General features: G+C 44.8%; 1 protein-coding gene across 1 annotated transcript; it reads right to left on the bottom strand.

Annotated features, from left to right (window-relative positions):
* Positions 1-26828, bottom strand: LOC143289796 (pre-mRNA-splicing factor ATP-dependent RNA helicase DHX16-like). Its single transcript, XM_076598940.1, has 19 exons — positions 26549-26828; positions 25689-25832; positions 24253-24341; positions 21563-21722; positions 20774-20946; positions 19875-20232; positions 19064-19288; positions 18076-18186; positions 17088-17203; positions 15203-15344; positions 14387-14455; positions 11123-11254; positions 10302-10421; positions 9422-9562; positions 8148-8303; positions 6970-7163; positions 6145-6469; positions 3415-3591; positions 1-2589 (listed from the first exon to the last, which is right to left on the bottom strand). Exons 1-19 carry the CDS (start codon positions 26744-26746, stop codon positions 2452-2454), a joined length of 3168 nt encoding a protein of 1055 aa, XP_076455055.1. The 5' UTR covers positions 26747-26828; the 3' UTR covers positions 1-2451.
* Positions 26829-26899: the final 71 nt, after the last annotated feature.

Raw genomic sequence — 26899 nt, 5'->3', positions numbered from 1 at the left:
GATGCTATTTATACTGAAAGACCCCTGGCACCCCCACTGGGGACATATTATGCTTTCTTGTTCCTGTGATTATGTGATCATTGTTTCATGAATTCAAATCAGTTTCAGTTTCAACTATATCAGCCTATCAATATATGCTACATGACACCTGCTGCGGGAAAAAAACCGCAACCAACAAGTAATGGAAGCAAATGCATCAGCAAAGCGCTGACCTAACATGCTGGTTAGACCTGGAGAGCCTACCAAACCCTGCAAACTTCTTTATGCTCAATGATATGTGGTGTTGACAAGGAATGAATAAACTGTTGGTTTTCAGTGTACGAATGACATAAATTATGATCACAGTACAGCACTGTCAATGATCCCCAAACCTGACTGGGCCCCCATAGGAGTATCTTCATCACCTCCATCATCGTTCGTCATCATCGAAATACTGGAAACAAAATGTCTCAAATTCTGGGGCAAACCCCCCTCCCCCACCCTCCCCACCTATACACAACAACAACAGCAACTAATTGACACAGTTCCCTGAAGACTGCTGGAGCTGAGACAGAGACAGTGAAATCTTAGATGAAGCTGTGTATGGGGAACACAGGACAAGTGGCAACACGCCACCACAGCTGCACAGAAGATACTGTAGAAAAACAACAACATACAAACAACCCTCCCTCCTCCCAAAATGTCTGCACTTTGCCTGAGATCCAGCGGGCAAAAACCCCCCAAACAACTGTCTTCTAACACTGGACTTCTTTCGCATTCTCATCACTGCCAGAAGCAGGCTTAAGTATGAGGTAAAGGCGGCTGAAAAATGTCTCAATGAAGTTTTCTTCATCAATTCCACAGCCAGCAGTCTACAACCTGTCTCAAACCCGCGCAAAACCATCCATTTTAGAATAATGATTCATGCAAGTTCTTTTCGTCGAAAGATTGACGGCTGACAAATCAGCACACAAGGAGTCAAAGGTCACAAGGGGACAGCACTCAGATGGGAAGAAGAAAAACAATGCCATTCAGTCTGTGGTATACATACAGCGATGTTCATTCAGTCTGTGGTATACATACAGTGATGTTCATTCAGTCTGTGGTATACATACAGCGATGTTCATTCAGTCTGTGGTATACATACAGCGATGTTCATTCAGTCTGTGGTATACATACAGTGATGTTCATTCAGTCTGTGGTATACATACAGTGATGTTCATTCAGTCTGTGGTATACACACAGTGATGTTCATTCAGTCTGTGGTATACACACAGTGATGTTCATTCAGTCTGTGGTATACATACAGTGATGTTCATTCAGTCTGTGGTATACAGACAGTGATGTTCATTCAGTCTGTGGTATACACACAGTGATGTTCATTCAGTCTGTGGTATACATACAGTGATGTTCATTCAGTCTGTGGTATACATACAGTGATGTTCATTCAGTCTGTGGTATACATACAGTGATGTTCATTCAGTCTGTGGTATACACACAGTGATGTTCATAGAGCACAGACAGAACCAGCTGCTCTTGTATTGCGCTGACAGTGACACGCTCTTTGCACAGTCTTTGGCACGCAAGTCTGTGAAGCCAAGTGAGTTGTCAGATCTCATTCGCATCAAACATAGTGCAAGAGTACCCTTAAAGGCTTGCCTTTAGCAGCTTTTAAGGAATCATATGACTTGCCTGAGTGTATGTCTGACTTTCCTCTCTATCCCACTACCTTCAGACTGCTGGTTCCCACTAACCTCTCCCTCTGACAAAGGTTGCAGTAAAAACTAAAAGCGTACACCCCTCAGTCCAACTGCAGTCGTATATTGGGGTTTTTATTATTTTTCCTTCTGATTTCCTCTCTTGTTTTGTTGATTCGACAACCATTGTTTTGTTCAGGAACTGCTTCTCTCAAACATTCACCTGCCCCTGTTACCGAGGCGACAGATGATTTCTGGCTGTTGTTGTCATGCCAATACTATTCCTCTGTGGTAGATCATTATTTCCCACAGTACTGTACATGCATTGTACTGTACTGCATTGTACTGTGTTGCACTGTACTTTAGTTTAATGTACTGTTTTACTTTTTCTCATAACAGATTTCTATGTGTCAAATTCAGTCTGCTCTCCTCCGTGGAGAGGGCATGTCACCACGGTGTAGTGACACCCGTATATATATATATATATATATATATAGAGAGAGAGAGAGAGAGAGAGAGAGAGAGATTTTTTCCTGTCATGCCAAGCTTCATGGCATTTCACACTGTAACACTCCACCAGCCAGAGTCAACGTCACGACGTCCTCCTCAGTAAACCATCCGTCCAGTCCTCCTGAAGGCTGTCACCATCTTCAGTATTTCTTCTTCTTCTTAATTCATTCACTGCCATCTCCCATGTTCAGGCATGAGTGTGCTTTCAAATGTATGTTCGGTTTTGTCCCACCATGTAGGCAGCCATGCTCAGTTTTCAGGGTGTTCAGTACTTGCGGGTGAGGTCATCCTTGGCCTTGCCGGCCATCTTGGGCATCTTCTTGCCAGACCCGTCTTCCAGATCCTTGGCGCGGTAGTAGTGTGGCGCCACCTCCAGCAGCCACTGGTTCTCGATCTCGATCGTCTGGAATGACACAATTGTACTGTATTGTATTGTATTGTATTGTATTGTACTGTCTTGTATGTTTTGTACTGTATCATATTGTGTGTGCATGTGTTTATATAAGTTTGTGCCTGCCTATGTGTGCGTATGTGTTAGGGTAGCTGTTAGATACACATGTATGTTAAAATGTATGTATGCAGTGTGTGTGTGTGTGTGTGTGTGTGTGTGTGTGTGTGTGTGTGTGTAGTCACATTTTGGTGTGTGTATGTAACATAGATATGATGTATTATGTTAACAAAAGCGTTTTTGTAAAGCACCTAGAGCAGATTTCTGGATAGTGTGCTATATAAGTATCCATTATTATTATATTGTATTACTCTTTCTCACAACAGATTTCTCAGTGTGAAATTAGGACTGCCCTCCATGGGGAGAACAGCTGCTGCATTTTTTTTCCCTCTTTTTTTTTGCCTGCAAATGTATTTGTTTTCCTATCAAAGTGGATTTTTTCCACAGAATTTAGCCAAGGACAACCCTTTTGTTGCTGTGGGTTCTTCTGCATGCACTAAAAGCAAGACAGGATCTTGGTTTATCATCTCATCCGAATGATTATAACTCATACGACCACTCAAGGTCTAGTGGAGGGGGAGAACATGCTGGGCAGTGTGGGATTTGATCCTGTTTCTGAGTTCTGAGCTGTGTCACAGCAGTGTACCCTGGCCTCAGGTCCACGTGCATAACACCAGCTCAGAGTTGTGAGCTGTGTCACAGCAGTGTACCCTGGCCTCAGGTCCACGTGCATAACACCAGCTCAGAGTTGTGAGCTGTATGACAGCAGTGGACACCCACCTGTCTCATGAACTCCTTGGTGGTGAAGACCAGCTCGTAGTAGACCAGCCAGCGGGGATGCTCCTCGAAGAGACTGGAGTTGGGGTGCACCATCACCGTCTGTTGGTGCTTCACCGTCTTGTACTGTCCCCCTTTGCTCAGCCGTGCCGTGTGGTAAAAATAGCCTGCTGTGATGGCCTGCACGACACACACACACACACAGCATGTACACACACGCACATATACACAGCACACACAGTACGTTCACACACACACACAGAGTATGAAGACACACACATACAGAACATGCACACACACACACACACACACACACACACACACACACACAGAGCATGCAGACATACACATATAGTGATATACACAGCACGCACATACACACACACAGCATGAACACATACACACATAGTTCACATAAACACACAGCACACACACACACACACACATACAGCACACACTCAGCACACACACAGAGCATACACAAATACACAGCACACACACACACAACCCACAAATATACACAGAACATGAACGCACACACATACTGAGCATACACATACACAGAGCATGCAGACGCGCATATACACAGCACGCATGTTCACACAAGCATATAAAGAGCATGGATGTACACATACTTAGCACACACACACACACACAGCATGCACAAATACACACACACACACACATCACAAAACAACAAACAAAAAAAACAACACAACATAAACCTGTCTTGCAGCAACTATTACCGGGGTTACTAGCAACTGAAATTTCTACCCTCTCTCTTTCTCTCTCTCTCTAGTAGCAACAAATACAAAGGAACCACAGCACTAACACACAAACAGACAAAACACACACCTTTCTTTTTTCCTCCATCCTCCTCTTTTATCACACAGTTTTCTTTTTTTTCCTCAATAAACTATGAAACACAGTCTTCATTCACACACACGACTGATAGCCTTCATTCATTTTTGACTCACTTGTGTAACCCACTTTCCTAACGTCCCTCCCTCTCTCCCCACCTCCACCCCCTCCCACCCACCTTCCTAACGTCCCTCCCTCTCTCCCCACCTCCACCCCCACCTTCCTAACGTCCCTCCCTCTCTCCCCACCTCCACCCCCACCTTCCTAACGTCCCTACCTCTCTCCCCACCTCCCACCCACCTTCCTATCATCCCTCCCTCTCTCCCCACCTCCACCCCTACCTTCCTAACGTCCCTCCCTCTCTCCCCACCTCCACCCCCACCTTCCTAATGTCCCTCCCTCTCTCCCCACCTCCCACCCACCTTCCTAACGTCCCTCCCTCTCTCCCCACCTCCACCCCACCTTCCTAACGTCCCTCCCTCTCTCTCCACCTCCACCCTCCTAACGTCCCTCCCTCTCTCCCCACCTCCCCCCCACCTTCCTAACGTCCCTCCCTCTCTCTCCACCTCCCACCCACCTTCCTAACGTCCCTCTCTCTCCACCTCCACCCCCACCTTCCTAACGTCCCTCCCTCTCTCTCCACCTCCCACCCACCTTCCTAACGTCCATCCCTCTCTCCCCACCTCCCACCCACCTTCCTAACATCCCTCCCTCTCTCCCTACCTCCCCCACCTTCCTAACGTCCCTCCCTCTCTCCCCACCTCCCACCCACCTTCCTAACGTCCCTCCCTCTCTCTCCACCTCCACCTTCCTAACGTCCCTCCCTCTCTCTCCTCCACCCCTCCCCCCAACCTTCCTAACGTCCCTCCCCTCTCTCCCCACCTCCACCCCCACCTTCCTAACGTCCCTCCCTCTCTCCCCACCTCCCACCCACCTTCCTAACGTCCCTCCCTCTCTCCCTACCTCCACCCCCTCCCCCCCCACCTTCCTAACGTCCCTCCCTCTCTCTCCACCTCCGAACCCCTCCCCCCCACCTTCCTAACGTCCCTCCCTCTCTCCCTACCTCCCCCCCACCTTCCTAACGTCCCTCCCTCTCTCCCTACCTCCACACCCTCCCCCCCCACCTTCCTAACGTCCCTCCCTCTCTCCCTACCTCCCCCCCACCTTCCTAACGTCCCTCCCTCTCTCCCTACCTCCCCCCCACCTCCTAACGTCCCTCCCTCTCTCCCTACCTCCACCCCCTCCCCCCCACCTTCCTAACGTCCCTCCCTCTCTCCCTACCTCCACCCCCTCCCCCCCACCTTCCTAACGTCCCTCCCTCTCTCCCTACCTCCACCCCTCCCCCCCCACCTTCCTAACGTCCCTCCCTCTCTCCCTACCTCCACCCCCTCCCCCCCACCTTCCTAACGTCCCTCCCTCTCTCCCTACCTCCACCCCCTCCCCCCACCTTCCTAACGTCCCTCCCTCTCTCTCCACCTCCGCCCCCTCCCATTCACCTTCCTAACGTCCCTCCCTCTCTCCCCACCTCCACCCTCCCCCCCACCTTCCTAACGTCCCTCCCTCTCTCCCTACCTCCACCCCCTCCCCCCCACCTTCCTAACGTCCCTCCCTCTCTCCCTACCTCCACCCCCTCCCCCCCACCTTCCTAACGTCCCTCCCTCTCTCCCCACCTCCAACCCACCTTCCTAACGTCCCTCCCTCTCTCCCCACCTCCACCCCTCCCCCCCCCCTTCCTAACGTCCCTCCCTCTCTCCCCACCTCCACCCCTCCCCCCACCTTCCTAACGTCCCTCCCTCCCTCCCCACCTCCACCCCTCCCACCCACCTTCCTAACGTCCCTCCCTCTCTCCCCACCTCCACCCCTCCCACTCACCTTCCTAACGGCGACGGTGTCCCCAGGGTTGCTGACGATGGCGATCTCCACCCGCTCCAAGAGCCCCTCCAGCTGGTCCCTGACGTCCCTGGCCCTCTTCATAGACCTCTGCTGGATGAAGTTCTCGTAGCACCACTGCGTGGAGAAGTCTGTGTCTGCCCACTGGTTGAACACGTTCAGCAGCGTCAGGTGGTCCCCCCCGGGGCAGAAGAAGTTCTGCCGCGCCGTGTCGGCGTGCACGATCTTGTCCTTGGGGCGGTAGAAGATGGCGTTGTTGACGGAGAGCATGGCGGCGATGGTGATGATCTCCTGGGAGCATTTGTACCTGGTGGGGGGAGGTGGCAACGGGGGGAAACGTATAAAAAGGGGGGATAATAATACTGATAATAATAATGAATAATACTTATATAGCGCAAACTCCCAGCAATCCCCTACACACACTCGTACACTCACTAACACACACACAAACACTCACACACATACACACACACATACTCACTCACATACACACGCTCACTGACACATACACACAAACACTCACACACAATGTGACACATACTCACAAACACTCACACACTCACTCACACAAATGCATACTCACACACATACACACAGACACTCACTAACACACACTCACACATACACACAAACACACGCACTCTCACTCACTCACTCATACTCTTCCACATACACACACTCACACTCAAACACACAAACACTCACACTCACTCACTCACACACACACCCATTACTACTCACATACATACACACACACTCAAACGCACACACACATTCACACACACACGCACATCACCATCCACTCACTTTTCAGAGGCGAGGATCATCTTGGACATCATGGGGTCACAGGGGAACTCGGCCATGCGGCGGCCCAGCTTGGTGAGCTCCCCCTGGTGGTTGAGGGCGCCCAGTGCGTACAGCTGCTCCAGGGCCAGCACCAGCGTCTCGTGGGGCGGGGGGTCCATGAAGTCGAAGTGGATCAGGTCGTTGATGCCCAGAGACTGGGGGGACAGGCAACGCATACTGTGAAACACACTGTCACTGACAGAAAATAATGATAATAATAATAATACTAATAATAATCATGTACATTTGTATATCGCCCTTCCTCTCTAAGAGCTCACAGTGAAACACACTGTCACTGATGGAAAATAATGATAATAATAATAATAATCATGTACATTTGTATATCGCCCTTCCTCTCTAAGAGCTCACAGTGAAACACACTGTCACTGACAGAAAATAATGATAAAGAGAGTGCTTACAGATGAGTTTTGAAAGGAACAGTTTTTTGTGAAGAGCAAAAGACAAAGATAGAATCAGATGGAGAAAAGTCCTTCCAGACATGAGCAGCAAAGAGGAAAGAACGTTCATCAAAGGTGTTTGTATCGACACGAGGCATTTTCAGGTCACAGTCAGAGGAAGAGCGGAGAGTCCTTGAGGAAGTGTAAGCATTAACAATGAGTAGATTATTTTTTCTTTCTGAGTAGATTATTTTTTCTTTCTTTTCTGTCACAGGAAAGATGGACTGACAGCACTGCAGAACAGACAGGAGAACCACTGCAGAGACGCAGACTCTGACACACTGACAGACGTGGAGGAATCTGGAGCCAGTTGCATTGCTTGGTTCTGACTTTTTGACAGTTACACGTGACTAAATGCCCGATGTTGACCGAACTACACCATTGGTCAGTCCCATACTACACACAGTTAGTAGCGGGTTATGACCATGCTAGGCTCTTCCATCCGTGTGATGCAGCTGACTGCTGGTGAACAGTTCTGTGTGGCACCCTGATGACTCTTTCACGGGTTCTTTTACATGTGCAAACTGCATGCTACAAATGGGACCTTGCTTTATCGTCTCATCCCAATGACTAGCTTCCTGACCACCACTGAAGGTCTAGTGCAGGGGGAGAAAATAACTGGGAAGTGTGGAATTCAAACCTACATGCTCAGATCCTCTCACTTCCTAGGCAGCATCTCACCTTGAGCAGCAGCACCACGTTGCCCAGGTTGGTCCTCTGGATCTCAGGAATGGTGTTGTCCTCCAGCTCGTTCTTGTAGGCCCAGGCTGTGTACAGACGGAAGCACTTCCCTGCCGCCACCCGCCCGGCCCGCCCCGCCCGCTGGTTCGACGACGCCTGCCCACCACACAGCATGACTGACAGTTCAACAAGGAAGGTGATTCAGATGCTCATCTGCCATGACCGTGTCTGTGAGGGTCTGGGTTCGATTCCACGTCTTGCCCTTCCTGCCTTGTTCACTGGAAAATCAAACTGAGTGTCCACTCATTCGGATGTGACAATAAATTGAGGTCCCGAGTACAACATGTACTTGGCACACTGAAAAAGAACCCATGGCAATGTAAGTGATGTCCTCTGCCAAATTTCTGAAGAAGAAATCCACTTTGACACCAGCGACAGGTACACAAATGTATATGTACACACTCAAGGCCTGACAAGCACACTGGGTTACGCTGATGTCAGGCATCTGCCTAGCAGATGTGATGTAGCATATACGGATTTGTCCGAACACAGTGACACCTCCTTGAGAAACTGAAACTCAAACTTAAGAGTTTGTGTGTAAAGGTGAAGTTTTTTGCAGGGATAAAATGTTGAAAAATGCTGCCTCTTTTTACTAAGCACCATTTCAGCACAACTTGTGTTCCAAAAGCAATGCTGAAATTTAATACAGGTGCTTTAGAGAACCTTAGTAGAAAATATAATTCAAAGATCTTATATTTCACTGCTATCATCAAAACTTCAATGTCTATGACTTGAATCATACAAAACTGATAACTGCTAAAAGCATAAACACTTCAGAGAAATCAAAGATTTTCACAGCTATTTCAAACAAAACAGCTCATATTTCACATGCTTTTCTTCCTACTATCCTGATGAAATAAATACAGCAAGTAATATGAGACAAAAAGGTTATCTCTTGGGCTAGTACAGTTCTTTATGGTTTAGCACAGCAAAAGCTCAGGATTTGTGGCCCAATTTCAGCATGGGAAAGGTACTTTACTCCGAATTTCCTCACTCCACCAAGCTGTGAATGGGTACCTGACTTCAGTCAGGGAAGGTGATAACGGCAGAAAGAGAGAACTGGGCCCCACTTTCCTGTGCCGAGCCCTGGACACGGTGGATATGAATTCACACTGCCCCGATGGCCAGGCCGTAAAAGACCTATTTCTGAACACAACATGATAACCACCACCTCACCTTAGAAATAGAACACAACACGATAACCACCGCCTCACCTTAGAAATGGGGGTGACCACGAGGGACTCCATGCCGGTCCTGGCATTGTAGCTCTTCTGCTTGGAGAAGCCAGGGTCGATGACGTACACAATGCCGTCAATGGTCAGTGACGTCTCTGCGATGTTTGTGGCCAGCACAACCTGGAATGAGCAAGTCACAGCTTCATTAATTTCTACAAAAGAAATCAGACTTGAGCATGTGCATGCACAAAAAAACAAATACACACAGACATATACACTCACATCACACACATGGACACAAGACACAGACAGACACACAAATGTAATGCCACACCCATTTTAGATCCCTAAGCTAACAGACCAAACACACATGTTTAAACACATGTGCCAACACACATACATACACTGAGGGTCTATGCAGACAACAAGACACACCAATGCCATAAACCAGTCACAGGCAAAACATGTATACAATACCTCATAGGCGTTTGAGTAGTTTTCATCCTCATCCACACTTTTAAAAGGACGTTCATCTACACAGTGACTCATTAACCCAGTGTTCATACACCCCCCTACCTATACACCCTTGACACTGATTATCTAATACATATGTTTAACATTCATCCACATCTCACAATCGTCTACATCTCTACATCTGTCAATCATCCACATCACACAATCGCCTACATCTCCACATCTGTCAATCATCCACATCTCACAATCGCCTACATCTCCACATCTGTCAATCATCCACATCACACAATCGCCTACATCTCCACACCTGTCAATCATCCACATTTGACATTCATCTACATCTGACATTCATCCAGATCACCACACCTGACAACAAACCAACATATGCACACATACCAGACCCTCACTCCCCTCCCCTCCCCTACACACAGTACACTTCCCTGACCTTCCTGGCGCCGGGCGGGGTGGGCTCGAAGATCTTGGCCTGCATGTCTGAGGGCAGGGTGGAGTAGATGGGCAGGATGATCAGCTCCTTGATCTTCCCCCCCAGCTTCCGCGTCCGCTCCTGTCGTCACATCAAATCAATTCAACACACCGCGTCCGCTCCTGTCGTCACATCAAATCAATTCAACACACTGTTTCCGCTCCTGTCGTCACATCAAATCAATTCAACACACCGCGTCCGCTCCTGTCGTCACATCAAATCAATTCAACACACTGTTTCCGCTCCTGTCGTCACATCAAATCAATTCAACGCACTGTTTCCGCTCCTGTCGTCACATCAAATCAATTCAACGCACTGTTTCCGCTCCTGTCGTCACATCAAATCAATTCAACACACCGCATCAGCTCCTGTTGTCACATCAAATCAATTCAACACACTGCATCTGCTCCTGTTGTCATATCAAATCAATTCAACAAACCACATCCCCTCCCGTTGTCACATCAAATCAATTCAACACACCGCATCCCCTCCTGATATCACATCAAATTAAATCGACACACCGCATCCCCTCCTGTTGTCACATCAAATCAATTCAACACACCGCGTCCGCTCCTGTTGTCACATCAAATCAATTCAACACACCACATCCACTCATGCTGTCACATCAAATCAATTCAATACACGGCGGCGTCTGCTCCTGTAGTCACGTCAAATCAATTAAAATATAGAAAAAAAACACACACACAACGACAAACAAGCACACACATTACACACCTCTCCTCCCTTTCTCACTAACACCACCACACATGTATACGACTCACCAGCAGCATTTCATTGGCTGTTTCAATCTCCTCCTGGCCGGTGAGGAAGACCAGGATGTCCCCCGGGGGCTGCGAGACGTGGATCTGCAGCACCGACACCACCGCCGCGTCCAGGTAGTCTGCCTCCGGAGCCTACCACAGTCCATCAGCACTCTTCATTAGCTTGTGTCATGCATAGCTGCCAACCTTCCTGACCCAAAGTTAGAAATCCTGTCGGGGAACAGGTTTGGGAGGAGGGGGGTGGGGGTGGGGGTGGGGGGGCATGGCGTGAATCGATAAATGAAAACTGTTTCTTATACTGTAGAGTAAAGCGCTGATAACCCCTCCCCCCTTTTTTATTTTATTTTTTTTTGTTGCTGATTTGCTGCCCACATCACATCGACTTTCACTGCTCAACGCCATGTTGATAAAACAGTTCTGGTGCCTTGCGCTCGCGCAGTAACTATTTTCCAGTCGGAAAACATGGATCGGTGTACAGACACAACAAGCGGATTCAGAATCTCAAGTTTTTTTTGTGTTTTTTTGTGTGTGTTTTTTTGTTTGTTGAAATCTGGAAAAAAAAAAAAATAAGTTGAAAATAGTAATTTCTCAATTGTTGCTAAAATTTGGAAAAATTAAAAAAAAAAAAGGAATGGCTGGCAGCTATGGATGGTGTGTGTGTAAGGCTGCTCATGAGAAGGGTGTGTGTGTGGGTGTGAGTGTACGTTAAATTCACGAGGAAAATGCAACTGATTTCGAACAGTAATCAGCAGCTGTTGAGCTGGGGAGTAGTAACACCTGTGGATCAGCTGGTGTTTGACTAGAAAAGAAGAAAGAGTTCCAACACTTCAATCAACTGGCTTCCATCTCAGGTGAGCAATTGCAGAGATTGTTGTTTGTTTGAAAGTCTGTTTATTCAACTCATAGACAAGCAAAAGTTTACTTCTGAAGTATGATTTAATCAATTCATAAATAAGCAAAAGTGGCTGTTCTCTGCATGCAAAATTGTAATATTGAACACGTGATTCTAAACAGTTTTATTGGAAAGATTTCAAAAACATTATTCTAAACAGTTTTTTTGGAAAGATTTCAAACACATTATTCTAAACAGTTTTATTGTAAAGATATATGTGTGTGTGTGTGTGTGTACGTATACATAATTATACCCATATATGTTTGCATGCATTTAATTCAAAGGTTTTTAACATGAGTAATATCCGGTCTGTATGCATATATGGAACTGCATGTGCCTGAAAGAATGCTGCCCTTTCACTTGCCAGCTCATGATATCAATACATGATGGTGTGCTTGCTTTTTCTTTTTTTTTTCTCTGCGGGACTGTTGGCCTTCGCCGCTTTGTTTGTCGGCCAAGTTCAGTCCGACTATCTTGCTGTGCTTGTACCCCAGCGTTGATACTTCTCTTTCTCTTTCTGTTGACTTCTTTCTCCACCACACGTTTAGTATTCATTTTCTTTCACTTTATTTATATCTCAGCTTTGTTTTGTTCAAAACTCATATATGATCATGTCTTAACTTCTAGTTATGATCACATGCGTTACATATTCAGTATGTAAATGTATCAGGACAGGACTTTATATAAGATTTTCTTGTTGTCCTGTTCATCGATATCTGTGTTGCATTGTGACATGTTCCAAATAAAATACTGTTTAAACCAAATGAAAGTTGTAAATTATGAATAAGTTGGTGTTTGACTTGAATTGGTTTTTCACTGAATTTGAAACGGTTTCCATGCTCCTACATACGCATAAACCACTAACTTCAACAGCGTTTCCGGCTTGTCCAGACGTGTTGATTTTGAGACCAAAATGGGCTGACAGGTACCCATTCACACACCTGGGAGGTCAGGTACCCATTCACACACCTGGGTGGTCAGGTACCCATTCACACACCTGGGAGGTCAGGTACCCATTCACACACCTGGGTGGAGTGAGAAAACTGGTGTAAAGTGCCTTTCCCCAGGACACAACACACGCTTCAACCCTGATCACTGGTCAGCACTGCCATTAACTGTTGTGATCAATAATCCATGAGTGCCTGGGACTGGTTTTCGTAACACTGGAGTGTGGCCCTGATCCTGTGGCCACTTCATCATCAAGCAAAAACAACAACATGGGACAAAGAGTCAAAATGCCAAAACCTAAATCTGTATCATATGGAAGTTTTCCATCCCATGAAACACAAAATAAACACACTGCAGAAATGACTCAGAAAACTTTTTTTTTAAGGGACAGTGGTTTTTGTAGCAAGTAGTTAGGTAAAATAGGCGTTTACCTGAATGGAAAAAGTCAGTGAATCATAAAATAAAAAAAAGAAACAAACAATAAAATAAAATAAATTCACAGAAAAAATTCAGCCACTAAGGAAGAGCAAAATATAAAAATGAAACAGAAAGAGACATAAAAAAATGAAGGAAAAATGAAACAGACAAAAATAGAGAGAGAGAGAAATACAACAGGAAAAATATCACCACCATCATCCCCCCCCCCACCCCCCCAGACATTTCAAAGGAAAGAACATTAATAAATAATAATAATGATAGTAGTTATATAGCGCTGAATCTTGTGCAGAGACAAATCTAAGCGCTTTCACACCAGTCATTCACACGCATGCATAACTCTAAAACTGAAGAAACTGAAGACAAGGAAGAGGCAGGGGAGGGAGGCTATCTCGTTAAGAGGTGGGTTTTAAGGCCAGACTTGAAAGAGCTTAGTGCGGAGACCTGACGAAGAGAAAGAGGAAGTTCATTCCAAATGCAAGGTCCAGAGACAGAGAAAGAACGGCGTCCAACAGTGGAGTGTTTGAATCTGGGTATGCGTAAACAGAGTGGATCCGAAGCCGATCATAGAGTGTCATACATTATAATGAATGACGATGACAAAATGAATCACAAGTGACAACTGCCACCCTGTCAGTCTTTTCTAAATTCTACTCCAGGTATGAGTTAACTGGCACCATGATCACGTCCCCTGTGGACCAGGTATGTGAATTCTAGTATCACTTGAGACGCTATTCTAATTTTGTTTATTCTTGCTTGGTACAGCTGGTGTTCTAAACTGAACTGTTTACAAATTCCTGAAGCTTGAAAATGAAGGTTTGTTCGACCAATTGAATCATCAATTCTCCACTGATTTTTGCTGTTTTAGTGAACCACCCTATTTTTTACTGCAGTGGTCTCATGTAGTGCTGGTCTTAGGGGGTTGTAGCAGGCATGTAGCGGTGGATTTGAATGAAGTAAATTAGAAAAACAACAACAAAGTAACCCACCTTCGTGTAGTAGATATCGACAGGGAAGCGACGACCAGGAATGCGGAAAATCGGGGCGTCATCAAAAAACTGAAACACAAAAAGTAATTCCATCATTCGGTTTGATATTCACAGTACAAGTGGAATCACCCAATCAATACGGAAATAAAAAAACGTAGGAAGAAGAAATAAAGTAGCAGATGATGGTGATGATGAAAATGACGAAGGGTCAAAATGGGAATCAAGACAATAGTGCTGACAGGCACAGCAGCCAAATGGTTAATGCACTGAACTTCCAGTCTGTTTTGGTTTATTCACTAATTCACATTCACTCCCATCAACACACACACACAAACACACACAATGTACACAAACACTTGACACATACATGTACAAACACACTCGCACACATACATGTATGCACACACACATACACACACTATACACATGTATATACCTACACAAATACACACATTCTTACGCACACATACATTTGCACACAAACTCTTGTGCACACATACACACACTCTTATGCAGACACACACACACACACACACACTCTTGTGCACACATACACACACACTCTTATGCACACACACACACACACACACACACTACATAAATAAATACCTACACAAATACACACATTCTTACACACACATACATTGGCACACACACTCTTAAGCACACAAATACACCTACACACACACACTTCTATGCACACATACACAACACACACCCCTCCACGCTCCCACCCCACCCCCTCCACAGACACATGCACACATTCAAACACTTCCCTCTCCACCTCCCTCCCTCCTCCCAGACACAGGCACTGACCTCAGAGAATTTCTGTGCATCCAGCGTGGCACTGGAGATGAGGAGTTTTAGGTCAGGGCGGAACCGAGCGATGTCCTTCACCAACCCAAACAACACGTCTGTGTGCAGTGTGCGCTCATGAGCCTCGTCGATGATCAGCACACTGCCGTGACACGTAACACACAACGCTCAGTACATGATTGTGTAGGTAGAGAAGACACACTTCACAAACATAAACTGCCCAAGTTTGGAACACACTGCCAAAAACACACAACAACAAGAGAGGCAAGGCCTTCAAGACTCACTTGTGATACACTTAAAAAAAAATCTAATCGTTAAAATGTGTTCTGTATTTGTTATTATAAAACTTCGGGTTAAAAGAAAAAGAAAAAAAAAGTCCTAACAGCAGATTCGAATGCCGCGTGTTCGGGTTAGAAGAAACTGTCTTACCCATTACACTATCGTGGCTCCTCAACTGATGTTCAAAAATATAACATTTAAACATGCTTTTTTAAAGGGCGATAAATCGACTGCGGTATTCGCAGTGAGAACGCTGTTTAAATCATATTATTCTGGTGTATCTTGGGCATTCAAAAAATCTTTATGGGCAATTAAAAATTCTTTTTAAGTCTGTGGTAAAGGAGACGCGGCTATCGCCGCAACCACACTGCAACTTTTAGCTGTTTTCTCTGGATCTAGATAGATGTACAAGTTTAGTTACACCTGGTTGACACGGTTGATTCAATTTCTCTTTTATGTTCATTTTAGTTTTATAGTTTTAAAGTTGATATGAGTATTTTGTTAAACTAATAACATGTAGAGCCAAGTACAAGTACTTCTAAAGGTCGTATGAAGTGAAAAGCACTTCATTTTGAGAAAAGTCAAGACTGGAAATTTTTACGTTTCATCAATTCAAGGGTATTAACTCTCATGGTTTATTATTTTTCACTGTGAATTCCGACTGATTCTGTGAATATTTTTATGGCAGTTTGGGGCATAATCCAGTAAGTGATGAGGCGTTCACAAATCTTTCTCTAAATAAATATTTAACGGTCTCCTTCTCCAACTTTCTATCACATGTTATCGTGTATTGTTGATTGAATATAGGATTGAATGGGCAGGTCAACAACTTGAAACAAAATGGCGTTGTTCGTGTTCGCGAAGAATATGAGCACGCACTTTGAATATGTATAAATATGTGTACACAATTGATTTTTGCCCATGACCTTCAGACCTCAGGGCTTTATAGATCTATAAAGTCCACTCGTCGTATTGATTTTAGTATTTTCCGAAAAAGACCATTTGGGTGAATGAACATAGTGAAAGCCCTGTACATTGAGAGTAAAACACAAACTTTTTATGTATTGAGTATAATTTCAAAATGTAATGTTTAAGATGAGAAAGATCAGTTTAAAGCAAATTAAGCCCCCTAGCATTACACAAGTGAGTCAATAATCATGTCTGTGTGGAACATACTTCAGTAACACTAAATGTGAAGGTTTGGAATGAACTAGGTTAAAGATTAAAGGTCCCATAGTCTTCCACCACAGGGGAAGTGACTGTATCGGAGCTGCTGTTAAATTTTGGCCAGGAGGAGCACACCGATAGGCCTGGTTTGCATTGGTTTGACACAGTACAGTATACGACATCAAATGCATATTCACAATGTCAAGGGCTCGGCATTGAAAGGCAGGGACCAATTCTCTCTTTCCACCATTTTTAACCTTCCCAAAATGAAGTCAGGTACCCATTGACACCTGGGTGGATTGAAGAAAATCAGAGTGAAGTGCCTTTCCCCAGGACACAACACCATCCCAAAATGGAACCTCAACCCCTCATCACTGGAAACACACAGACACACACACACACAGCCACCACCAGCAACATGAATCACTGTCTGTCCCACCTGTAGCCGGCCAGGTCAGGTTCACTGAGGAACTCTCTGAGCAGCATACCGTCCGTCATGTACTTGAGGATGGTTCTCTCCGACGTGCAGTCCTCAAAACGAATACTGTAGCCCACCTGTTGACAGCCAACACTACAAAGTCAGCAACACACGGAGACAGAGAGAGAGACAGAGACAGACAGAGAGAGTGTTTGTGTTTGTGTTTAGCCCACCTGTTGATAGCCAACAGAGAGAACTCAGAACTCAGATGATTTAATGCACTAGGCCATATGCCCTCGTCATAGGGATGAGGAAATGTAAAAATAATGTGCTGCAAAAACAAACACCAAACTTAAGTAAACAACACATTGAATACCTATCAGTACTACTACAAACAAAAGTGCAGACATTAGCCAACAGACAGAGAAAGAGAGAGACAGAGAGAGAGAGAGAGAGAGACAGAGACAGAGAACACTGAAATGTTTGTCATTGGCTGTACAGCTCTAGTAACATGGGAATACAGATCAGAAGACAGAGAGAGAGAGAGACAGAGAGAGAGAGAGAGTGTGTGTGTATGTGTGGGTGCATGGGTGCATCTGTGTGTCTGTGCATGTGTGGAAGTATGCAGAGCCTTCTTCCAACAGTTTCAGTCACACCATCCTCACACAGCTTGTCCCAATGCCCCCAAAACACAGCCACAACAAACTGTCTTGCCACAACCCCTAGCAGTTCAGGTTACCATCAATGCTAGGTTGTCACAAGGCCACACACCAGAGGAGACCCAGTGTAACAGCCTCAACATCCCCCCGCCTCCTCAAACCCCTTGTCGCTGGGTTTTGGTCATTCTGGGCTGGCCTGTAGTGACCCCAGCAGTCAGCTGTGGCTGGTCAAGACTGAATGCCCCGCACGCCCCCTCCCCCTTCATCATAGAACAAGGGTCAGTGAGCATGGGGGACCACTGGGGTATATTTCATACAACAAACCTACAAAATAAAAGGTGACGCTTTACCTGATTCCCCAGTTTCCAGCCCATTTCCTCGGAGACACGAGCAGCCACTGACATGGCGGCCACACGGCGAGGCTGGGTGCATCCCACCTTCTTCCCGTCCTTGTTGAAACCCTGCAGAAAATCAGCAAGGTAAAACAGAGTGTGCTAAAAACAACACACAACACTCTTCTGCACATTCCAAAAACAAAGAAAAACATAAAACAGCAAGGAAAAAAATGTACAGGTTACTGGCTGCCACTGTGGAAAAAAGTGCTGAGTTGATCCAGACTCCATGAAACAGAATGTGTGAGGTAAAAAACAACTCATGTGTGTGCCTACAGACATCAGTGATACCACTCACACACACACACACACACACCTCTACCTTCTCACACGCATACACACACACACGCACACACACACACTAGCATGCATACAAATACACACATCATTCGAGTAATAAGTCACTTTGAAAAAACTTTTGTTGGACAGAGACGATCACAAAAAAATAAAACCACCCCCACTCTCTCTCTCTCTGTGCCTTATACATGTCCAACATAGGGCCACACTCATAGGTAAATCAACATCTTGAAAGAATCCAAACCAAACCAGAACACAAGAAAGTCCCAAACAAACAAGAAAAACCCCAACAAAACACACTTACAAATAAAATAAACCAAGACCCAGGCCTAAGCATGAATATGCATACATGTGTATGTGTAATGCCTACATTAGACAGTTTAGGTGGATTTTATCCAATTCATGAAACATCCAGTTGTTTTTTTTCTCTCTCTCTCTCTTGTTTTGCATACAATGGTGGACACAAATCTAATCTCATTCATGTAACATTCAATTTTTCACTCTCTTGTTTTGCATAAAGGGAACTGAAAAACACAAATGGAAAAAAAAACCAACCCCCAAAAAACCTCCCCCCCAAAAAAAACAAACCCACATAAACAAAAACAAACAAAAAACCTAAAAGCCACACAGAAGCGAACCCAGGACTCACAGCGTGGTGCAGGTACTGAGGGATCTGGGTGGTTTTTCCGGACCCAGTTTCCCCCTCGATGATTAGCACCTGGTGTTCTCGGATGGCGGCGATCAGGTCCTTCTTGAAGGGGTAGATGGGAAGGCTGCGCTGTGTCTCCTCGATCTGTGCCCGCTTCAACTCCGCTTCGCTCATGTCCTCCCGCCGGTGATCTGCCAGTGACAGGGCTGATGGCTGACTGTCCGACTGCAGAGGGAGGAAGGTGGCAGAGTGGTCAATAATAATGATGAGGAAAGATAGTACCTATGTGGAGTGATGGTGTGTCCGCCTAGGAAGCGAGAGAATCTGAGCGTGCTGGTTCAAATCATGGCTCAGCCGCCAATGTTTTCTCCCCCTCCACAAGACCTTGAGTGGTGGTCTGGGCGCTAGTCATTCAGATGAGATGATAAACTGAGGTCCCGTGTGCAGCATGCACTTAGTGCACGTAAAAGAACCCACGGCAACAAAAGGGTTCTTCCTGGCAAAATTTTGTAGAAAAATCCACTTCGTTAGGAAACACAAATAAAACTGCACGCAGGAAAAAATACAAAAAAATTGGTGGCGCTGTAGTGTAGCGACGCGGTCTCCGTGGGGAGAGCAGCCTGAATTTCACACAGAGAAATCTGTTGTGATAAAAAGAGAAATACAATACAATAAGCTCCTCCTGTAATGGGCTGTAAGTCATAAAACAATACATATACAATGGTGGATAGTAACATACCTCTGCACATGAAAAAACAACAACACACACATGTACCTATCCTCCTTGAACCTGAAACCGAGGAACTCTCACCTTGTCCTTCTTCTCCTTGTCCTTGACGGTCCCCGGCATCTTCAGCGCCTGCACGAACTCGATCTCGTCGTCCATGATCACCTCGTACGTCTTGGCCGACTTCTTGCTCTTCTCCCCGGCGTCCTTGGCACCGAAGCGCAGAGTGCCGGCATGGAAGTGCTCCTCCTCCCATCTGCGCTGCTCGTAGTTGGGGCCGCGCTCTGTGGCGTCCTCCATGTACTTGTCCTGGGGCTTCACGTCGTCCTTTGGCAGGTAGTAGCGGTCGACGCGCTCTATCTCCTTGGCTGCCCGGTGCTCCATGGCCAGCTTGAGGACGTTCTTCTTGTAATTGAGGTCTTTGCACTCCTTCTCCGTCAGCCTGGGAACAGGACAGTGGGGTGGGGGAGGGGGGATGGTATATATGGAGTGTATTTGTTTTTTCTATTTATTCTATTAATGTCAGGTAAAAGTATTGACTGCGTGTGTGTGTTTGTGTGTTTGTTTGTGTTTGTGTGTGTGTGTGTGTGTGTGTGTGTGTGTGTGTGTGTGTGTGTGTGTGTGTGTGTGTGTGTGTGTGTGTGTGTGTGTGTGTGTGTGTGTGTGTGTGTGTGTGTGTGTGTGTGTGTGTGTCCTCCACCCTTTGAATGACTCTTGTAAGAACAAAACCATGCATCTGTCTCAAAAGACTGACTAGCAACCACACTCACCAAACTGTACTGCATAAATCACCGACACTAAAGAGCTAATGGACAATCATCTGAACCAATTATGTTCCAATCACGCTATACACGCACACACACACACACACACACTCACACACATACACCCACACCCACAAACATTCACAAACACACTCACACCCGCAAACACACCCACACACCCATCCATCCACCCACACCCCCCCAAACCCCCCCACTGACCGTTCCCCCCCGAACAGGAACTCCTCGTCCTGTATCTCAGCCTCCAGATCATCCAGTTTGTCTGCACCACGCTTCTTCATGTACTCCCTGCGAGACTTCTTCCGCAGGTCTGGAATCGTCTTCTTCCGGTCCTCCGCCTCCATCTCCAGCCTCCGCTTGGCCTCCTCATAGGCCTGAAACACAGGGGGTGGGGGTGAGTGTTTGTGAACGACCCAAGTGATTATTTTTTTGGGGGGTTAATCAATGTCTGTGTCTACAAAAACATGTACTGAATAATAACAAAAACAACACAGACTGATGCTCACTCCTCCTCCTTCTTCTTCCTGGCTGTCAGTACGGGGGTGAATTCCTGGCTGTCAGTAGGGGGGTGAATTCCTGGCTCTCACCCAAAAATAACTGTACCTTTACAACACTATCACTGACTGGATGGGCCCAAAACTCGTCTCACACCAGAAACTGACATGGCCAAGAGAGTGGGGATGCATCTTGAGCAAGACATTCTCTGCTATGATCAAATTCTAGCCCAGATAGTCGAAACAATACTTGCCTCCTCTGCTGTTCTGATCATGTCATAGCTGGACACGACTATCATCCGCTATGTGCAATACTACCGTGACTGTGACATGAAGCCTCACTTTTTGTATTTCATTCCAGATGATGAACTGCTAGTTCATTGACAAGTAATCAGTTTAGAACACCGTTATAAGCTTTGCTTGTTGTGCTTCAAGTTATCTGTTACGCAGCTGCTTTGATCATGTCTTTGTGAATAAAGCACAAGGCCTCACTCACCTTGGAGCCCTTCTTGTCGGTCACATTGCGTGTCTTCTCCTTGTCCTTGTCCCTGAGGCGCTGAGCAAACTCGTCTCGCTCCTTGAGGTCTGTGAGCCTCTCCCGCTCCTCCCGGTCCATCTCGTCCTCCGAGGAACTCTCCTCCGTCGCGTCCCTGTCTCTGTTGCATCAAACACAGACACAACTGTAATAGTTATGTTGGCACGCACATAGGAAGTAATATATCGGGGTTGGGGGGCGGGGGGAGGTAACTAGCCTCATCTACATTTGATTTTCTCCCCTTCAGAGGGGTAGTAGTTTGCACAGGACGGGGAATCAGACCCCTGCTGGAGTCTGAACCAGTGGGTCACGGTATAGTATCTATCATTAACTGTAATGTACATCCCATTTAAAACAACAGTTTGGAGGGGGAGGGGGGGGGGGAGAGACAGAGGGAGAGAGAGAGATAGAGAGTGAGACAGAGACAGAGAGAAGGGAAGAGAGAGAGTTAAAGAGAGTGAGAGAGAGGAGGTGCAGATAATCTTTTCAATAGGTTATGAAGGAAAAAGTGAGTAACACATAATAAATCAATCTGAATAACATCAACCCATTCAGTGGCAGTAAATTTTGTATTTAAAAAAAAAAGTGCTCTCCCCTCACCAGGGAATTTTGGGGATTCAGGGGAAAAAGATTTTATAAACTTCCAGCACAAGAACTAAATTTGATGTAGAATGAAAATAAAAGTTTTTGTGAAGGAAAATGAAAATAGATTCTGAATCTGGGCTCCCCCTGCCCCCTCCATTATTCTGATTGTGGATAACTATTCAGGCATTTCAATGTGAATATAATGATTTTTGTGCATCAAAAAGGTCTACTCCCATCTCCACAGAATGACATGCAAAAAGAAAAAAATAAAAGAAAGTAAAAGGCTGGAAACACATGCTGTATTCAAATTATTGTCAGATTATACCTGTAGAAGAAACTAAAACAGGGTATAAGTTTATGATTACAATCACAGCTCTTGTGGACATGTACGTGAAATACTGCCCAAATAATGACAAACATGGGTTCAGTCAAGGTAAAAAAATAAATCATGTTCTCAGAAACTGAGCAGTCAAGCTTTTCTGTTCTTTTTTTTTTTTTTTTTTTGAAACCTAAAAATGTGTGAAGGAATTATAACACTAACAGTGTGATTCCCATCCAATGTCTGTCAACCCTGGGTTCCAAGAAAATAGTGTATTATTGGCCATTCCTGCTTCTTGAATGTTGTAAAAAGACTTTCATTCATGGCCACACCTGCTTTCATGCCCTGTGTTTGGCCTTTGAACTATCGTCTAACACCACCCCTCTCTCTCTCCCCTCCCTCTTCTCAAACATACTGCTCCATCATTGACTGCCATAGTCACCTGCTAAAAAAATGATATATGATTAGATAGATGGACTCAACAAAGTGTCAAATATTGCTGTCAGTTTCATCACTGTTATCATCACCTTCAAGTTCAAACAAATCATTGGACAAGATAGCTCTGTCTCTCATCATTATAGTTTTACCCTTACATAATCATCTCCACAGCCTGCAAAGTTGTGTAAACCCACTGACTTCCCGGGACCACTGTCTTTGTTAGTCAAAGTTTCCAACACCTGATCTGCATATGAGGCTAACCTATTTTTCATGTATGCTACATGTAGTCCAGTTCGTAATACATTATTGAGAAGAATGTGGTCTTCCGCCTGGCATATGCTCATTTAAATTGTATGTTTATAGTCAAGTCACCTTAAACTTACTGTTCAGAGCCTGTTTATGTTCATTGAACCAAACTCGCATGAAAGTAAAATTGGAGCAGATGCAGGACATCAGTGGGCATACTACAGGCACTGTGAGTATGGCAACACTATGTGCAGGACATCAGTGGGCATACTACAGGCACTGTGAGTATGGCAACACTATGTGCAGGAAATCAGTGGGCATACTACAGGCACTGTGAGTATGGCAACACTATGTGCAGGACATCAGTGGGCATACTACAGGCACTGTGAGTATGGCAACACTATGTGCAGGAAATCAGTGGGCATACTACAGGCACTGTGAGTATGGCAACACCATGTGCAGGACATCAGTGGGCATACTACAGGCACTGTGAGTATGGCAACACTATGCGCAGGAAATCAGTGGGCATACTACAGGCACTGTGAGTATGGCAACACTATGTGCAGGAAATCAGTGGGCATACTACAGGCACTGTGAGTATGGCAACACTATGTGCAGGACATCAGTGGGCATACTACAGGCACTGTGAGTATGGCAACACCATGTGCAGGACGTCACCTGACGTCTTATAAACAATGAATAGGTTAAGTGGTTCGGTTTCATGAAAACATCAAAAACTAAATCACATGAAACAAATGTCATTGAATGACATACAAAAAAGCTTGTGATAAATGTAAAATGAGACAGACAGAGATCGAGAAGTGCAGAAGAAAAAGTGAACAACATATAATACATCAAGTTGTTTGAATAAACATTTAGTGATCAAGTTTCATGAAGAGATAAAAAAACAAACAAACCCTGCAGCAAGCGAAACAAATGTCAGAGATCAGTATGCTAAAAAAGCTGTGATAAATGTAAAAGAGAGAGAGAGAGAGAGAGAGAGAGAGAGAGAGAGAGAGAGACAGACCATAAGGACTGAGCAACCAACAGGGAGAAGATGTACCTGTCTTGCTCCATCTCTGACTCACTGCTACTCTCTGAACTCTCTTGTTTGCGCCGGAGATTTCGCTTCTTCTTCTCCACCTTCATCTTCTGTTAACATAAAGAACACAAACGTAAATGTAGATGAACTCACCAATGAAACAAAAACTTTTTCAGCTATAGATCTTGTTCTCTGGCATACCAAATCATGGGAAAACACACACACAAACACACACATACTGTTGCATTGTATCAATCACATTACAAATCTTTTAGTCTTTTCTTTCACATTTTACTTTTATTCTTTCTTTTTTTTCTTGAACTGTCCTCAATTTTAACTCCTAGACTGCCTACATGACGAGATAACTCATCAGCGCAAGCATATATGCTTCGCTGCCACAGTGACGAAATAACTCATCATCGAAATATTCTGACTTTTCCCTGGTTTGCATTGAGTTTGTTGACAAATATACTGGTAACTATAGCTTGGGGAATCTTTCTAGATTCTATTCATAGCTAGAAACCCCATATATGTCATGAGGCAGTCCTTTATTTAAACGTTTTGATTTGATTAATGCTGCAGTGTATGCATGGCTCCTCTCTTCGCTCGCTCAACAAAATGTCGGACACCGTGCTCAAGACATGCGACCGTGGTGCACTAAATCAACCAAGATTGCTTTCTTTAGCAGATGCTCAGAAAGAACTGAAGCGTAAATTCCAAGGAAAAGACAGTGATGAACTTTTATCGGATAATTTGATAGAAAATAAAGGGAGCAGTGAAGAGACTGGTCGAGATATGACTATCAGTGAGTGATGCCGGCTGTACAGCTATAGCAGACAACAGAAAGTGACCAAATTATTAGCAGGACACACTGTAAACAATATTCTTGGCACTAAGCCAAAGCAGTCTGATGAGAACTGGATAAAGTGACGTGTGAGAGGAGTGAAGAGGAGGGGTTGGAGACCAAGTGGGCGTGGCCTCACATCCATGTTATCACTTGGAATAGTCGTAATGCATTGTGTATTGTCTCTTTTTTTGTGTGTGTATGATTGTTCTGGTATAATTTGTGTGTACAGGTATTATCCATTTGTCGAGAAAATATGATATTTTAGTGCAAATTACCTACTCATGTTTGTAATGAACAAGTTGAAGATATGACAAAAAACAAAACACTGATTTCAAAACAACAGCACTGAAAATAGATAAAATTGGAAAACATCATGCGTTTTGTGTTCTTTATTCATTTACCTTTAAGAAAATATATACTTTTATGAGTCTTTCTCCAATAACAAAAAGCACATATTTTTTTGAAAATATATGCCAGGTTTAGTTTGTTTGTTTTTTTTAAAAACCCTGGCAAATAGCTTTCACTTGATCAATAATCAGTAATTTTTGAAATGCTAAAATCGGTTACAACAACACAATAATTCCATATCTATAATGCAAATAACAATGACCTTGGTTGGTGCTGGTTGAACATCATCAGAATCATCATCATCATCTTCATCAAGTAACTGATAGGTTCTGTTCTTCTGTTCCAGTTCAATGGCCTCCCTTTGCTCTGAGGTCAACTGCTTCACTTGTTTCCCTTTGTGAGGCACCTGAAAGCAGTCAAACATTTTTTGTTGTTGTGGAAACTAAAAGTATAACTGTATAAACAAAAATGCAGTTTAGTTTAACTTCTTTTCACTGTTACATGATATTAGACGAGGAAAAAAAAGAAAAGAAAAAAAAGGGGTGGGGGGGAGTTGGGTGGGTTGGGGGTAGGGGGTGGGGGCTTGGGGCTTGGGGGGTTATGTGAGAATGGGAGATGAGGCGTGGGGTACATGAGAAGAGGTGGTGGGATGACAAAAATCCAGTGTGTGAGTGTGTGTGTGTGAGTGTGTGTGTGTGTGTGTGTGTGTGTGTGTGTGTGTGTGTGTGTTTACATTTCAAACACACTGCAAACATCTGAGCAAGCATCTGGATGCTACTGAACTTGATCTGAAGTGATATTCAAGCAGAATAAGGAATTATGACAACTTGGATCGGTTAATTCGAGTGCCCTTTCCAATTATTTAGTAAACAGCAAATGATAAGCACTAGGAGTTGATAACACTTTATGAAAAACTTTGTTTGTGTACTGTACTATTTCAATGATAGATTAACATATTTCAAGGTCCTTTTGAACAGCCGAAAACGTGCATACATACAAACTGACAAAAGTCACAAACTGACCAAGCAAGGAAAAGGGTCTGCCACGCTGCAATAGTGCAGTATATCACAAATCTATAGCCATATATAGTGTGACAGTTTAGTGGGCGGGGCTGGAACTTACTCGGTTATAAAGATCTCTGGCAAACGCCGTCAGGTTGGCATCAACAGCGACCGTCTGAGTCTCTTTTAACTTTACAACAAAATCCTCAGCACTGCTCGACTTGGAAGCCAGTCCGATAAAATACTGAGCAATGTACTTGTCTGATATGCCCAGAATGTCATATAGTTGGTCTGTTACCCATCTCTCTGTCAACGCCATTATGTGTATCTCAGTTGAAAACGAAACAACGCTACTGAAAAATTATACAGTCGATTCGTCTCTTGAAAACAACACACATTTTCTCTACGTTGTTCTGTTTCTTTTGGAGTGATCCCCCCTGTAAGATATTTGAAAAAGTAAGAATGGAAAAGA

Source organism: Babylonia areolata, chromosome 14 (assembly GCF_041734735.1).
Source record: "Babylonia areolata isolate BAREFJ2019XMU chromosome 14, ASM4173473v1, whole genome shotgun sequence".
Lineage (NCBI taxonomy): Eukaryota > Metazoa > Mollusca > Gastropoda > Neogastropoda > Buccinidae > Babylonia > Babylonia areolata.
This window is presented reverse-complemented; position numbering and strand designations above follow the sequence as displayed.

Bases quoted from the DNA above. Each gene is read 5' to 3' on its own strand.
- LOC143289796 (XM_076598940.1), bottom strand. From the start codon at position 26,746: ATGGCGTTGACAGAGAGATGGGTAACAGACCAACTATATGACATTCTG. The intron at 20,233-20,773 runs GTCAGTGGGGGG...TCCTGTTCCCAG, and splicing joins TTCCTGTTCGGGGGGGAACG to GCTGACGGAGAAGGAGTGCA. The intron at 19,289-19,874 runs GTGAGAGTTCCT...CTCCCTCTGCAG, and splicing joins ACAAGGAGAAGAAGGACAAG to TCGGACAGTCAGCCATCAGC.